A 17,217-nucleotide genomic window follows, 5' to 3' on the forward strand; every position below is an offset into this window, starting at 1 on the left:
CAATGTGGTCAGCACAAACCACGTTTATCCTCTTTGTAAGTGAACACATATTTAGTAGTCTTGGCCATATTTTCTTAAACAATGAGGGGGTATCACATGGTTTTTGCTTCCATTTGTCTAATTAGGCTAGTTCTACTAAGTGAAAGGCAAAGCGGTGCCAAAATACAAGGCTGGGCAGTGTCTGTTAGAGATTTTTCTATATTGTTTAAAACGTGGCATGTATATTCACATAGCGCAGTACTACTTAAAGTTATTGATACTTTAGAGTTATAAAGAAATATACATGAATGAGAAAATAAAAAGCAGGAGGTGCATGATGTTAAAAAGAGATATTATATCGTGAATAAGATTTTGTCATATCACCCACCCCATTGAAATACCATACAGTAGAGCTGCATAATTAATTGGTAACAGATTGCGATCTCGATTCAAACACCCAAGCGAGCTTATTTCTAAATGACTGTGTCTATTAAACCAATGACAAGTGCGATCACAGAGGAACATTCAAATCTGCGTTTGCTCTGCCGCTGATCCAGAAAGAACAGTTGTCATGTAGTTTTGAAACAGCTTCACAAACAGTGGCGGCTGGTGGGTTTTTAAAATAGAGGAGGCACAATAAATTGTAGCGATCTGGGGACCCCTTCCAAGGATTTCTTGTTTGTTTGTTTTTAAACTGCTTTAAAATGGCTTTTTAGTCACTTTTAGACAGAAAACGTAAAGAAAATGACACACATACAGCAAGACAATGTAATTTCACTCAGCTAGCCTATAAGTTGAAGCACAGATCCATTATTTTAAATGTAACCGGCCTTACTTTGGACTCGCGTTTCAAGTGGGATTCAAATCAGCGTTTCCAGTATGGGAGGCGAGCGTGCTAACAAGGATGCTAAAGACCGCAGTTTCTAGCGTCAGTCGCCAGTGCGGCTCGAGGCCAGGGGAGTGAGGTTAACACACACAGCTCTTACTAGCTGGCCTCCGTTACATAAATGTCTGTGTTAAATGAGCATGTTCGGCCGCTTAGTGAAGCTGATTTCTGTAGCCTATATCCAACTTAAAAGTAGGGTCTTCATTTTAAAATTGTAGCTGCTGTTCTAATGGTAGCTTTAATAATTTTGATAGCGATCAAATATTCAATATTGCTACTCTCCATAATTAAGGTAGCTGTACATTATCAGCGGTAGCAGTTCAAACTAAAAAAAAAAAAATTACATAAAACATGTCTCTACGATGATTGATTGATATACTCTAAATCACTGAAAGTGAAATACTTGATGGTGATTGGCTATTGTTTTTATTTTTTTAACCAATGGAGGCAAAAGTCTCAGGTTATGGATTTAGCCTCCCCCTCCCCTACTCTGTGCCCTCAGACTAACCATAGCACAGTTTTCCAAATGACTAATTACATTGTAAGATTCAGCACATTCGAGGAAGATCAGTTGTGTGAGAAATGAAATAAAATTAATAACTGGGAATTTTATTAACATTAAATCGTCCTTCTCCCATTTTCACCTCAAAATTTTGGGTAGGCTGTGCCACCCCTCATCTCCCCTGATGAGCCTCCACTGTTCACAAACAGTCTTTTCAGCCACACAGTATCATTATTTCCATGTACTGGGATAAAAGTTTATAGTTTGGTTATAAACACTGATGTCTACGGTAGCAATCAAAATAGACAATTTCACAATTTGAAAGTAACTTGACACTTCAAATAAAGATTGTATCAATTACAAGACTGTATATATTTACAGTTTATGAGCATCTTGCCATTTCCATCCAGGGTTTTTTCATGCAATATCACAAAATGTCCATAAAAACAGGTGGATGGAAACATAGCCATTGAATCATTCATTAAAGAGATTTGTACAAAAACGATGCATCCAGTAATGAAACAACTCTTTATGAGTGTGTTATTGAGTCATTTAGCCTGAAGCAATTAACACTTTGTCAGAACCTCAAGTAAATTAAATGTTATTTTGTTAAATTGTCTATTCAGAATTGTGGGAGAATTAGGATCTCTATTTTAAACAAACAAAAAAAATTGTGATTTCCAATTTCATCCAGAATCACACAACTCTACCATATTGTATATTTGTTTGGATATATGTCCAGATGTAAAAAATAAAATGTACAGATAGCCCTTTAGAAAATAAGCCAGTTAAAAAAAAGATATGCCTTATTTTTCTATACAAACTATTCATGATTATAGTTTTTGACAGTTTTTCCAAAGCATCACCCGCCTATCCAGAACTCGTCTATAGACAATAATGCCATCTCCACTGGAATCAACCAGAATTGAGTCATGCTGTGACAGCTTGAGGTTGTCTACTCTTGAAGTGTTGACGTTGCACGTCACTGTTCACTAACCACAGATCATCTGTACGCTGGAGGCTACACTTCAGCAACAGTAAAATGGAAGAATACCTATGATAACTTATATTCAACGGAAATCCACTGCTAGAAAAATGCACCATGGACCTCTTAATTAACTATATATTATAAAAAGCATCACTTTTTTTATATAGGTCATGGTGCATTTTTATATACACATACCATTTAAAAGTTTGGGGTCAGTAAGATTTTGAAAGAAATTAGTACTGTTATTCAGCAATAATGCATGAATTTATCAAAAGGGCATTTATAATATTAAAAAAGAAAGATTTCTACTTCAAATAAACCCTTTCTTTTGAACTTTCTGTTCATCAAAAAATGTAATGTGGTTTCCCCCCAAAAAATTAAGCCTGATATACAAATGACCACACTTTTTTAGTTTCCAAATAAATATTAAGCAGCACAACCAGCTTTGCTGTCACAGAAATACATTGTGTGTTAAATATAAGAAATAAAAGTTTTACAATTTTAAAAATTGTAATAAATTTCACAATATTACTGTTTTCACTATTTTTTTTAATCAAATAAAATTAAGCCTTGGTGAGCATAAGAGACTACTCAAAAACACTATTAAAAAAATATCTTACTGACCCCAAACTTTTGAACGGCAGAGTAAATAAAAACACATGTTAATATATTTAACACATAAAATAAATATAATAAAAGAAGGTAACACTTTATTTTGATGGTCCACTTTATACATTTTACTACATAAGTAACATTGCAACTATATGTCAACGTACCTGAACCCTAACACCTAACCCAAACCTAGCAGTCTAAAAATACTCTAATGAGACTTGGTTCACATGTAGTTGCAAAGTTACTTAAAGTTAGTAGAATGTCTAAAGTCAACCATCGAAATAAAATGTAACCCTAATAAAACCTGTACAAATATCTGTAGACTTTATAATCAAGATAGACAATTATTATAGGTGATGGGGGACAGAAAAAATGTGGTCATGTTTTATCTATGTCAATTTTCTGAAAAGCTGTGGCTTATTTCTAATTCTGTACAAGAATCCCTATTGTATTTAATCAGAATCAAGTCTCCCACTTAACCGTTTAAAAGTCATGGAATCACGAGGGACAAGTACGGCAGAGAGTTCCAGTGAAAAGCCGCTCTGGCTCGCTGGCTGTTTTTGGCTCATGCTAGAGGAAATATGATTATGCAGAAGGGGAACGGTTTCATCAGCACCTGGAGCGGTGCGTGAGAGGGGAGGTTAGGGCCGAAAATAGGGGGGGATTTATGAAGTGAGCACATACTTTAGCCCTGGCAGGAAGTCATTAAGCTGTAAGCTAGAATACAGAGAAAAGAGCTGGCATCTGCGCCTCTGCTGCAACCGTTCAAGCAGACTGTACATTACTGCTGCTGTTTTTTTTGTTGTTCCTCAATATATTTTTTTTTTTGGATATTACCATTTTTGTAGAGTGTAATGTTGACATTTTGAGAGGATGCCGTTTTCTGAGAAGAGTAAGCAAATCCACTTTGCATGAATGACAACTTCCAAAGAATGACAACTCTGGTTAGAGTTGATACAGTAAAACTGACAACATCATTACTGTTCTTATCACTGTGTATAAAAGTGCTGAAGAAACCTCCAGAGCTTAACTATAGTTATGGCCACTTTGTTCCCGACATGCACTGTAACAGGTAGACCAATCACAACAGACTGGGCCATCTGACCAATCAGAGCAGAGAAGGCTTTTCGGAAAGGAGCGTCACAGTGCGATAGTCACAGTGCGTGTCTACTGGTGCGGAGCGAGCGGAAGAGAGCGAGCATTTGAACTTTAGCTTGTGCATTGTGGGATTGACAGTGGACTGGAGAAAGTGTTGCGAGAGGCTGAGAGCGTCAAAAGGTTGGCCAATTCTCAACTTTATGCAAATATCAAGTGAAAAACCTGGTCGGTAGCCGATCACTGTGAGGTTCAGGTAGTGACGTCTGTCTTGAGCTTTTAAAAATATGCAGGATTGCTGGATTTAGTGCGTAAACCACAATGTTTACACATTGGACAATTTTTGACACAGTTTGGATGCTTTCATTTTGATTATACTGGCTGGGTTTACAAAAGTTTATCAAATTGACAGCATATCTTTACTTGGGGCATTTGGAAACAAAGCTTGCCCATTTCCAAATGTAATCGCATGCATCTCTGATGATTATATTGCTGTTGCAAAAAACATGATTAAACACACTCGCTACAGACACACCCCAAAGCGGAGGCGTTATAGCATTTTCAGAGGCACCAAGCAGAGTTTCGCCGCTGTAGTGGACACGCAAAATCAGTTCAGCCACAACACCGGTTAAATCACAACATCATGGCACCGCCCCTCACAGTCGTTTCGATTTCTTATAGTTATAAAAATCATTTAGTTCAATTAGAGAACAGACACTACAATTAAAGCCGAACAAGAGTCGCGGCACAGATCAGCAGCAGGAGACAGACTGGCCTTCTGGCTTGTCAATCACTGCCTTGACGTTCCTTGTGAGAGACGAGCGCGGCTGCGCGCTCCAGTAACTTTCCACACTCCACAGGCGCCGCATGCAATGTTTTTGTCAGGAGATTATGAGTTACCTGCGGTGAGTCCGACATAATGAATCCACAAACACGAGACAGCGAATGCCGTTCTCTTGAAATGAGCTGTGAAGGAGGGGGGCTGTTCTTAGGCATGCGCTCATTTCAAAAACTCAGTAACAGTCTTTGGATTCTCAGTCGACGAAAAAATCCTCTCTATCACCTTTAAGTATACTAATGAAACCACCATTCAAGCAATTGCTGCTAATTCGAAAGCAAAATAAAATGCGCATGGGCATTCATAATAGGCATGTCCACTGGCGTGGAGCAAGCGGAGCAAAGCGACCATTTTCAGTTCATTCCTATGGAAGGAATTAATTGAAAACGCTTGCTCTGTTCTGCACCAGTGGTGAGACCAGTATTACCGGTGTTGTCACAGGCCGATTAACCAGAGGGAAATTTCCTCACCGTCACATCCCTAGTTTAAAGAGACCAAATACTTTATCGAACAGTTTCAGATGATGTGATGACGCAATGTATGAGAAAATTTAAGTGCTTTTGACCTTGGATGCATTTAAATCTATTGTAGGAGACCTCCAAAACAAAATTAAGAACCTTTAAAATAGCATAATAGGGGCACTTTAAACAGTACATGCTCTAATAATCGACATTTAGCCAAACAGTCAAAATGACCCCTCTTGAATTAGCTGCAAGTGGCTGTGGTAAAAGGGCAGCGTGGACGCTCAACTTCCATTTAATTATGCAGATGCTGGCTAATTCAAATTGTCGTTTGTGTACGCAACACGTGTTATTCTGAACAGACAAAGAAAGGGCATCATCCCATACAAATGAGCTGTATACATGAATTAACCAGCCTGTCCACTCAGATTTGGAGCACATCTTTCAATAAGTCATCATATCCAGAGAATATTGTTTTGCAATGAGTCCGATGACCTTTCCTGCTGTAACTCGGCCAATCAAGAACCAGGTTAAATCTAAAGGTTACGCAGGCATATGAGCCTTTCATTTCTCACCAACCAACTGCAAATATACTAAAACATATAAAGGGAGAGGAACCAAGAGAGAAGTAGTGTGTGAGGGAGGAAGACAGGCCTCTGAAATCCTCTCCCATCTCCATATCTTATTTCAATATGGGAATAGCACTCTCAGCAATTATTGTTAGTATCAGTTAGACCATAAAGGCTTTTCCCCATGGAGCCGAGGCAGCTATCTCACGTTCAGAGTAGGAGCTTGTCGACAATTGTTACGCTAATTGCTTTCACAGCAAGCGTCATTTATAAAGAAAACATGCTCTAAGACACACACGGAGACCCAACATATGAGATTACAGTACACACACACACACACACACATACACACGCTCTCATTACGACTGTGCCAACTAGGAAGCAATAATGTGCATGTGCATGTGCACTAGTGTTGGATAATATATTATAAATTGCCAATATATACATCATGATTTTGCTTGCGATATTAAATAAAGCAACACTGTGAATATGGCAATGGTTTTAATATGCTTTTTATTTGACCATGACTTTCCATGAATCCATTTTAATGTATGGATTTAAAACAACTGAACAATTTGTTTGTGCTGAAAAAAAAAAAGCTACCCGTGATCCATTTTTCAGATTTTAAAATATTTTAGTAAAACTTTAAGTAGGTAAATATTACTGCTCTTTACTGTTTTTTGTTAAGGGTTGACCGATACAGATTTTTTTTGGTGGCCGATGCCAATATCTATGATAGCTACCTCTTTCTGAAAAAATAAATAATAATAATAATAATAATAATAATAATAATATAAAAATCTCCATTTTATGCCATTTCAGAGTAAATGCACACATATTTTGAATCGTATTAAAGAAAAATAATGTATTGGCCCTATGTGCTGACCATATCAAGTAAGTGGCCAATTTTATACAAAAATTTTACATGATTTCATACTTGAATAATGTAGACAGATTGAAATACTGTATATTTTGTGGTAACTTACATGAACAAAAAGAAGTCAGTAAAATAAAGCAGCTTAAATTCATCCCTTTAGTTACATTTAGGCCTTTCTATTTGACAACTCTGGATGTATAATGGTTTGAAACTTGTTTGGAGAAATGATTCATCAACGCCCAGAAACAGACAGAAAACCACAACCACAAACTCATAACCAAAAGCCCTGAAAACAAAAGTCAGAACAGGCTCCTACAAGTCAGAAACAAGTTTATAGCAAACACTTCCATGGTGTCAAAGGGAACTACATGAGTCGGAAAAAAAAAAAAAAGAAAAGGAAAAAAAAAAATTAACTCATATGCTCATAAATCATATCGGAAAAATCTATCCTAAAAAATTCAGTGCACAAGTGTTTAACAGTAATAGTTTTCACTGAATGAGAAACTTGGACTAGAAGGTCTGCCTGTTTAAAAAGAAAACACTCTATTGCTTAATGAGCCACTTATGACTCTTCTCAATTTCTACCCCATTATTTTTATTGCAATTTTCAGAGGAGCACTAATGCTAGTCTGTCGTTTCTATCTTCCCTGAACAGCTTTCTCAGCCAGCGGGTGCTTCATGAAAAAAAAAAAACTAAATTGCTGGAAAAATAGTACAAGTGGAAAATAAGGTGAATCAAACTCGGCCTTGAAAATGTTTATTGCTTACTGCTTACAGTCTTTCGCAGAACATTGTGTTGATTAACATGGAAGTCAAACAAATACTTATGATAAACTACATGACCTCATTTAAATCTTTTAAACAGCATCTTAGGTCACAGATTTTATCAGCATGCACTTTTCTCCACCTCTTCATCTCCCACACTCACTCTCTCAAAGGAACAAACATGATAATCACTCAAAAATCACTGTCCAACACCCCACTACATCCTTCCACCCTCCTGTCTGAGGATTAATATATCAATATAATATATAATTTAATATCAATAGCTTATAGGATCCTTTAGAGCAGCTAATGTGCAAGTGTGGACACCAGATGGTGGAGCTATTTTCTTTTACATTTCAAATTGAAAGATAAGTAGGCAATTATATATATATATATATATATATATATATATATATATATATATATATATATATATATATATATATATATATATATATAAATAAAACAAACATATGAACAAAAGTTCTTCATCGTCATTCTCATTCCCTTAAAGAACAACTAAAATCATCATGGAGAGATGTCACATTCCAGTGCAACGCTAAAGGTACTTCGCAAAAATTCCTGAGCTTCCAATATGACATCATCAGCCTCGCCTTTGTTTTAACTATTAATCGTTTTTGTTTTTTATCTTTTCATCCTATAGTGAAGTCAAACCAGTGGGTAAAAACGAATGGTTCCAATGAATGAGAACAAGCACAGATCTGATCACTAATGAATGCGGAAATGCAAATGAAATGCTTCAGGTTCACATGACATAAAATTATGCAATTAAAATTCCAACTTGCAACATTAAACCCAGAGAAATATATAACCATAAGGATCAACTGGATCCGAAAAGAGGATTTACATCCTGTATCCAGCACAACCACACACTCACACAAGCCTCTTCGTTCTCATGAGGGGTAAATAACTGCAGCATTCTTATCAATTAAGTACTTCATTACACAGAAGGACTTAAAGAGATGGGAGGCATTATGTAATTTTGCTAAAACGCATCTCAAAGCTTCATATCCCACAGTTGATCTTCCCTGAAAATTCACACACACACACGCACAGGTAAGCAGATTCAGAAGCAAATCATTAAGTAGTAAACAAATGCATCTGGTGGATTTCTTTTCCTTTGCCAGATGGAGAGCTCTAGCCACTTAACTGTTCATCAGACATGCAAAACATGAGGAAAAGTTCAAAGAAAGATGCGTTTATCTGCAGTGCCCTGAATTACACTGCATGTGGGTGGATTCTCAAAAGGATCAGGCCAACTAGAACATCTTAATACTTACGCAAAGTGGTGTGCTGTTCATCATACTACAAACAACACATATTAACCAAACTGTAGACTCTGGGGCTTAGATCGTCACTGTTTGCTGTCAAAAATGAACATGTTTATGAAACTGTAAGCATGCCAATAGTAACCATGGTAGGAAATGCCTATTTATCAGGGTCAAATGCCTGAAAACCTCTGCAAAGCAGAGAAATTACCACTCAATTATGTTAATGTTTAAATGAACACAAATCATAACACGTTCAATAAATCACTTGATCTCGAGAGGTACTATGACAACTGTTTTCACAGTCAATGTAGAAGCATATCTCAGTTTGTTTATGTGACTGAGCCTTGTTTTACAGTTCACTGGTCATGTTAGGCCAATGTCATTTGTTATGAATGTACTCACACTTGCTAGCCAATAAACCACCACTTCAGCTATACAACTCTCAGTCAAGGCTGTTTGCACAACATCCATGTATAGCTATTGTTAATTCACTTGCCCTTATTAGCTTCTCTATCAGTACAACAAGTACAAACACACCACTTGATGAATCAATGATCCTGTCTGAAACACACTAAATAAAGACAGCCAACATTCAGTGTATGATGGTTCATTTAAGTAAACCTTGAGACATAAAGACACTGCTGGTTTTTAACCTGCATATGGGTCAATGATGTGGTCAGGATCTAGGCTTTCAAAAAAATCTATTAAAATAGAATTAATACAATAATAAGTAGAATACACATATGATGAACTTGTTTACAATTTGAACATTGTTAAAAAAAAAAAAAAAGGTCACATTGAAAGACTGCTGGCATAACTGAATAATCACTGTAGCTATTTTGTGTTTAAATATTGTTAATAGGCTATTTGAACACTTTCGATAACCAGATCAAAGTGATTATGGCAACCAACAACAAGGAAGGATGGGAAAAAAACAGAAATGGACTCTTTTTAGTCTCTCATAACTGTGTCAAGGTCATTAAGTTATTATATCACATATTTTGATCTTTTATGGAAAAATGTGCATAGGTCAAAAGAGTAAAAACATCTTGATATGAACACAAGGTGCAAATAACTTGGTCACAATTTAGATTAGGGCCCAATTCTCACTATTAACGAACTATTAACTACGACTTCTGCCCCAAACTCCTAATTACTGCTTATTATTAGTTAGTAAGGTAGTTGTTAAGTTTAGGTATTGGGTAGGATTAAGGAATGCAGAATAAGGCATTAATATGTGCTTTATAAGTACTAATAAACAATCAATATCCTAGTATTATGCATGCTAATAAGCAACTAGTTAATGGTGAGAATTGGATCTTTAACTAAAGTGTTACCAATAACTTTAATAACTTGCAATAATAACAAAATCTTGGAAAAACTAAACTTTATCATCTGGGACAACAGTATTTGTCATACCAACAGTACAGTCATGATAGGACTGCATGTCAACAGATTAGTGTCATTGACATTTACAGCTCCACTATGGGCTACATAAAAAGCCCCCAAAACCATAAAAACCACAACTTCCCGATATGTCATGAATCATTTCAGCAGCCTACTTTAACAGATGACAAACTCAAGCCGATATTGTTGCTCTTGTTATTCAAGCTGAAGCTTCTGAATGATTCACCGTTTTCCTCGAAGTGACCTGTCAAACACTGACACAGTTCTCCAAGAGTGACAGCGCGAATCACCAAAAGCCGTGACCTCCATTACGTCACATGGGTGCTATCACTGTGTTCTGTCATCATAAACGCTCACTGGCAAACGGAACTTCTGGAATGCGACAACACCAAACACCTGTTTAGCACCCTCAGAAGCGGTTATGTCATCACCGCCGTTCACAATGGTATAAAGAACAATAAAAACTTGAACCGTCGCCGCGGCCATAGGCGGTCGGACGTGTTCAGAATATTTAAACCGGTTCTTACCTCGAGACGGTCCAAACTGACGAAACTGGCTATAGCAAATCCATCAATAATATCCTCCTCCTGAGAACTAGACTCTCGTCTCTTCCTCCGGGGGGGGTCGCGGGGTTCTGCTCGAGGATGTCGAGCGTGGCGGAGCGTTTTTACCGGGACTTCGCTCCCGTTCGGAACCAGACGAGGGGCTTCGATTGTGGGCTTCCCCGACGCGTGCCTCCCGTTTCCGTCCCCTCTCGCGCTGCGAACGGGATCTGCGACTCTGCTTCACTTTCCCTTCCATTTTAAAAACGGTGCGATGTCCTCCCCCCGCCCCCCCCGTAAAAAGAAAAAAGAAAAAATGACACTCGATCACGTAAAAACCAGTCGATTCCACACAATCAATAAAACACACCCATATAATACTGAAGCCTGTAAACAATTCACAGTATGACCTTGGATGTTAAGCTCCGTAATGTGATAAACAAACAAATGTGATCCATGCAGGTTGAGGCGTGTATATAATCCAAACCACAGCGTCACAGTATCGAAACGCCTTGCTTCATTTAAACAGGTGCAAAATGGCTGTTTAATTACAGTAGCGTGAATTCCACGCGCACGGCAACTTTGTTGCAACGGCATACAACAACATCAGTGTTGTATATACTGCAGACCGCGCGCTGGATTCATGACGCTGGCCCTGCTTTAATTCTCACCCGATTCATGACCCACTGTGCCAGAAACCAAATAAATAGGCATCCGCGTGTTTGTCAAACAATTTAAAAATAGGAACTTATTGTATCGCCAAGTTTCAGCGTGAAGAGACGCCACGAAACCATCCGAGACAGCACGGTCCGCGTCAAGCTGAAAACGCTCTTATATCCCCCAAAGATCCTTCTTCAGCACACAATCCAGCAAAAACAAATCATATCCAACCAGGAAAAGAGTTCGTTATCCAGCAGAGAGTAAGTTGAACGCGTCCATTCCTGAACGCTGCCCGCGCGCTGCGGCTGAAGGGAAAGACGTCGGCGTGTTTGTCGGAATACGTGAAGCTTCGCTAAGTGGCTTTAAAGAGACAGTGGATGATTCACATCTCCTCTTCTCTCTGTTCTTGCTCGTCAGAAATCGCACTGCGAAGTGTAAATGCTCGGAGTCTAGCAAACTGACGTACTTCCGCCACTTCTGCGATTGCCAGAGGAAGTGAGCTGGTTTATTATATTACTCCGATGAACTTATTTTTTCGTGGCATGTCATTTGCAGGGTGTTTGTCGTCTGTGACGTCCGCCTGTCAGCGGGTGGAGAGACGCGCAGTTAGCGAGCTGTCAGCGGCCAAATGCGCATCAGTGCAGGGCAGGCAGCTTCAAAAGCCCACACAGATCTCAGTAGCCCAAACCCTCTCCCCCATTAGAGCACACGGAGATCATCTGCCTCAAATGGTCTGTCCACTGTAGTAGTCTGTTAACCTTCAAACTAGTTGCATGAGGCATTGAAAGGAAATTAGAAAATAAAATTGTCACCTCATTTGAGGCTCAAAGATCTATCTATCTATCTATCTATCTATCTATCTATCTATCTATCTATCTATCTATCTATCTATCTATCTATCTATCTATCTATCTATCTATCTATCTATCTATCTATTCATGTTCTGTATCACATTTGCTTTAGTGTTTGCACAACAAAGTCAAACTTTGTGCAATCATGCAATTAAACTATTTTAAAACCGGTAAGTTCTGATTAACTGTGAGTCTGTACACAACTCATTCATCACATTGACATGCTCATTTTAGATTTGTGGACACAAAGCTCAAGGGAGGAAACTCATGAGACACTTCAAGCCACACACTCTACACACAGTCCTTGGGGAAAGCATTACTAGAACAGCAGGAGCTAACGGTGGTCTTTGGACTCACTAAAGTGCCCACAATCACACATCATGATTTATTCAGGGGAATGCCATTGTTTTCGGCTCAACTGTTGTATATGAATGAAATAAAAGTGCAAATATATAACAAACAGGGGCAAATTGCAGGCAAAGCAATGAATTTTATATATATATATATATATATATATATATATATATATATATATATATATATATATATATATATATATATATATATTAATCATGCATATTACTGAAATATAAATACTAATATAAAATGTATGTAAACAGCACAAATGTTGTCACAGAATAAGTGCACTTGAAATAAAGCAGACACTTGTCAGTACAATTCTTTGCCATTTACTGTCATGACATTTTGTGCTGATCGTTCATTCTCAAGCACATCTTGTAAACCTGCATTTAAGTGCATGATGTCATGTAGCCCCAGAAACATAAACTGTGGCAACAGGTCAGAGTGTGTTTTTATTTCACCTCTGCAGTCTGGGTCTTAGCTCACTTTTCCATATAATCATTCAACGTTCTGTCTGCAGTTATAGGCTCTTAGACACCATGAGGTTGCCTTAAGGCAGCAAGTGAGCATCTGTCCTCTAGAGAACACACACACACACACACACACACACACACACACACACACACACACACAGTCTCAAGATCATCCAAGTCATCCAGACTTATAAATTATTTATTTTACACCTCACTCTTGCAATAATGTGCAGTGCTATCAGTACTACATCACCATGAGCTTGTTCAGTCTATCTATCTATCTATCTATCTATCTATCTATCTATCTATCTATCTATCTATCTATCTATCTATCTATCTATCTATCTATCTATTCATGCATCCATAGACAGAAAGAATGATATATGAAAATAATGGATCCATCCATCCATCTCTTTTTCTTTCTTTCCTTCTTTCTTTATTTCTATCGATTGTTTTTTCTTTCTTTCTCTTTCTTTCTTTATTTCTTTCTGTCAATTAATCCAGAAAGAATGAAATATTGAAATAAAGAATACATCCATCCATCCATCCATCCAAGCCAAGTCAAGTAATCCCTCCTGTCTTTCTGTCTGTCTTTCTTTCTTTCTATCTTTCTATCTTTCAATTTTTATCCCTAGACAGTAAGATTGAAAACTGGAAATAAAGAATGGATCCATCCATCCATCTATCACTTTCTTACTTTCTTTCTTTCTTTCTTTCTTTCTTTCTTTCTATCTTTCAATTTTTATCCCTAGACAGTAAGATTGAAAACTGGAAATAAAGAATGGATCCATCCATCCATCACTTTCTTTCTTTCTTTCTTTCTTTCTTTCTTTCTTTCAATTTTTATCCCTAGACAGTAAGATTGAAAACTGGAAATAAAGAATGGATCCATCCATTCATCACTTTCTTTCTTTCTTTCTTTCTTTCTTTCTTTCTTTCTTTCAATTTTTATCCCTAGACAGTAAGATTGAAAACTGGAAATAAAGAATGGATCCATCCATCCATCACTTTCTTTCTTTCTTTCTTTCTTTCTTTCTTTCTTTCTTTCTTTCAATTTTTATCCCTAGACAGTAAGATTGAAAACTGGAAATAAAGAATGGATCCATCCATTCATCACTTTCTTTCTTTCTTTCTTTCTTTCTTTCTTTCTTTCTTTCTTTCTTTCTTTCTTTCTTTCTTTCTTTCTTTCTTTCAATTTTTATCCCTAGACAGTAAGATTGAAAACTGGAAATAAAGAATGGATCCATCCATCCATCCATCACTTTCTTACTTTCTTTCTTTCTTTTTCTTTCCATTCATCCATCCATGCCAAGTAAGTCAAGTAATCCCTCCAGTCATGTAATCACTAAGTTCAAACTGTGTCTTGGTTACATTAGCAAAAGGTCAAACTCTGCTGGACTGTATGGGTGAATTGGAAATGGAGTGTCAGCAGGGTAAGGAGATAGTAGTGGGAGTATAAGCTATATATCATTATCACTGAGGAAATATAAACTGAATGTGAGATTGCCTCTGTTTAAATAAAGACAGTGGAAATTATTGGAAGAGGTTTGAAATTGAAAAGGAGTTGAATTTAACTGAATGCATCACCCTAAATTAGATTAGTCATTCACTGAAATGAAATGTGAAACGGTATGCAGTAAATGTCAAAGTAAATGCCAAATAAAATGTGAATACAGGTTTCTTTCTTTCTCTTTTCTTTCTTTCTTTCTTACCTTTAATAATACCTTTACTCACAAACCGCAATGCATTTTGACTAATCTTTTCTCAAAGTCACATAGTCAGGATCAGTCAAAGGCTTAGCTCAACATTTTTGAAGAAATTCAGAAATGAGTTCTATTGATTTTTCGCCTCCCCGCACCTTCAAGCTAAACTAACATCCCGACAGACTGTGTTATGTCAGTTCAGCTTTTCTTTAAAGATATCTGCACAAATCAATAAGGCTTTGGCTGAGAATATACAGTAGATCCCTGCGAGAAGTGTGGACAAATTCAACATACCTTGGCTTTTGATTGATTCTGTGGAACATACTGATGCTTATCCTCTTAACAGACTGTGCGGTGCTTTCTCTGATAACCATTTGTATTTTCCTTGATAACAATCTGGCAAGTCAGAGCCTGAAATCGGAGTCGGTGCAAATGTGATGACTAAACGCTGGGAGCGTTTCATCCGTGATGATCTCTAAGGAGAATGTCAAAACATGATGCCCATCCTTTCTCCCTGGATGGCCCCTGTAATTGCTTCTTAAGAAAACAGTGGAACTGACAGTAGCAACATTTTCTCACACATTTCACAGTTCAAGCAAAGAGACAAAACCACATACAAACACACTTGAGGTGATACAAAGACACTATGTGCACTGAGTGAGAGTGTGAAGAGAGAAAAAGATAGAAATTCACTGCAACTAAACACACGTGGCTCTCCTAACTAGATTGGGTAAATAAATGATATCTGGCATTTTATAAATTTCATGACATTTTCAAACACTTACCATGTGCATGTGTGAGCAAAAGTATGTTGTTTCCAAATATTACTGTGGCTATGTAAATTTAGGTAAATGGAAAAATCAGCTCAGTGAAGCGATCTCTGGAAGGGCTTGTCTTATCAAAATATAAATATCAGTGGGACTAGAAATAGAGAACAGGTTAGCTGCATGACTGACTGAATCTGATTAAGCTCCTCAGAATAAAACTCTTAGAACCGGTGTGTTTTGGTACTGAAAATATGCACACATCTGCACCAAATGCAGTTAAAATGAAAAAAAGGTCTAATGTCTAACTCTAATGTCACAGAATAACAACTAAATGGCTAGTGACAGCTGACGTATAATATAAGAGCACCCCATTCACTTCAGAAAGGAACTTCTTAAGCCAGCAAATTGCTGGAGATAATTTGCTGGCATTTTGACACCGGATTCTGTTCATGCATGACTTCTAAGCTGAATAATACTGTTAAACGTATAGAAAGCTTGTATGTCAGAGCACTGGCGTAGATGGTGGTGCTTTGGTCCTACCATTTGAAGAGCTGCTGTTCTTATAGGGAACCCATTTTGAATCTGGCCTAGAACATATCCCAGTCTTGTTCTCCCCTCTGCACTCATTTCCTGTAAAATAAATGCAATTAGCATGAAAAAGAGCGTGTATGTGTGAAAGCATGTCATGAACAACACCCATGGTTCCTCTGCTAAGACACATGTGAGAACTGGCTTCATACATTAAAAATATATGAACTCAGAAAAATGTCAACAATATATCAAAAAAAGCTTCATATATTTTTAGATGTATGAAGTCAATTCCCACACGTCCTAACCGAGGATTTAGACGCATTCAATTGCATCTTCATATTTATAGTATTACAAAGGATTTCTATTTTAAATAAATGCTTTACTTTTGAACTTTTAATAAGAGATGTTTCTTGAGCACCAAATCAGCATATTAGAATGATTTCTGAATGATCATGTGACACTGAAGACACTGGAGTAATGATGCTGAAAATTCAGCTTTGACATCAATGAATAAACTACATTTTAAAACATATTCAAATATAGAACAGCTATTTTAAGTAAGGAATAATTAACGACAGGCCATTGAATTCTTATAAAATAATGCACACCTGAAGTGGTAATGCGGCCACAACTCACCGCATTACCACCTAGGGTGTGCATTATTTTCTAAGAATTCAATGGCCCGGAGTCAATTATTCCGCTTATACTACGGTCAGCACACCTCAAGACACTGTTCCGATGTTGTATTTCATGACATTTGTCAGGTTTTTGTCCTTAAAACACTCTTGTGTGGGGGACTAATTTCCCAATCCCAAGCCTCCGTTGCTAATTCCAAAACATCATTTCAGCACTAGTAACGAAGGCTTGAGCCTTGATAGCAGAATAATACCGTTGATAAAGTTATTAACGCACAGAGAGAGAATAAGCAGCATCTGTGAATTAGCCTACCTGATCTGTCGGCAACAGTGTCTCTACTAATAGCGAAACTATAAGTTTATCTCAGAACTGCATAGTTATTACCTCGCTGGCGAGTCATGTATCTTTTTAGTTGCTAAACTA

General features: G+C 37.3%; 1 protein-coding gene across 1 annotated transcript in view; it reads right to left on the bottom strand.

The window, feature by feature from the left end:
• fbrsl1 (fibrosin-like 1) overlaps window positions 1-12,040 on the bottom strand; it is a 342,013-nt gene extending 329,973 nt beyond the window's left edge. The window contains 2 exon segments of the mRNA XM_048188682.1: window positions 10,799-10,894; window positions 10,896-12,040. Of these exon segments, the coding sequence (XP_048044639.1) occupies window positions 10,799-10,894; window positions 10,896-11,072 (273 nt within the window). The 5' untranslated portion in view covers window positions 11,073-12,040.
• Window positions 12,041-17,217: the final 5,177 nt, after the last annotated feature.

This window comes from Megalobrama amblycephala, linkage group LG4 (assembly GCF_018812025.1).
Source record: "Megalobrama amblycephala isolate DHTTF-2021 linkage group LG4, ASM1881202v1, whole genome shotgun sequence".
Classification (NCBI taxonomy): Eukaryota; Metazoa; Chordata; class Actinopteri; order Cypriniformes; family Xenocyprididae; genus Megalobrama; species Megalobrama amblycephala.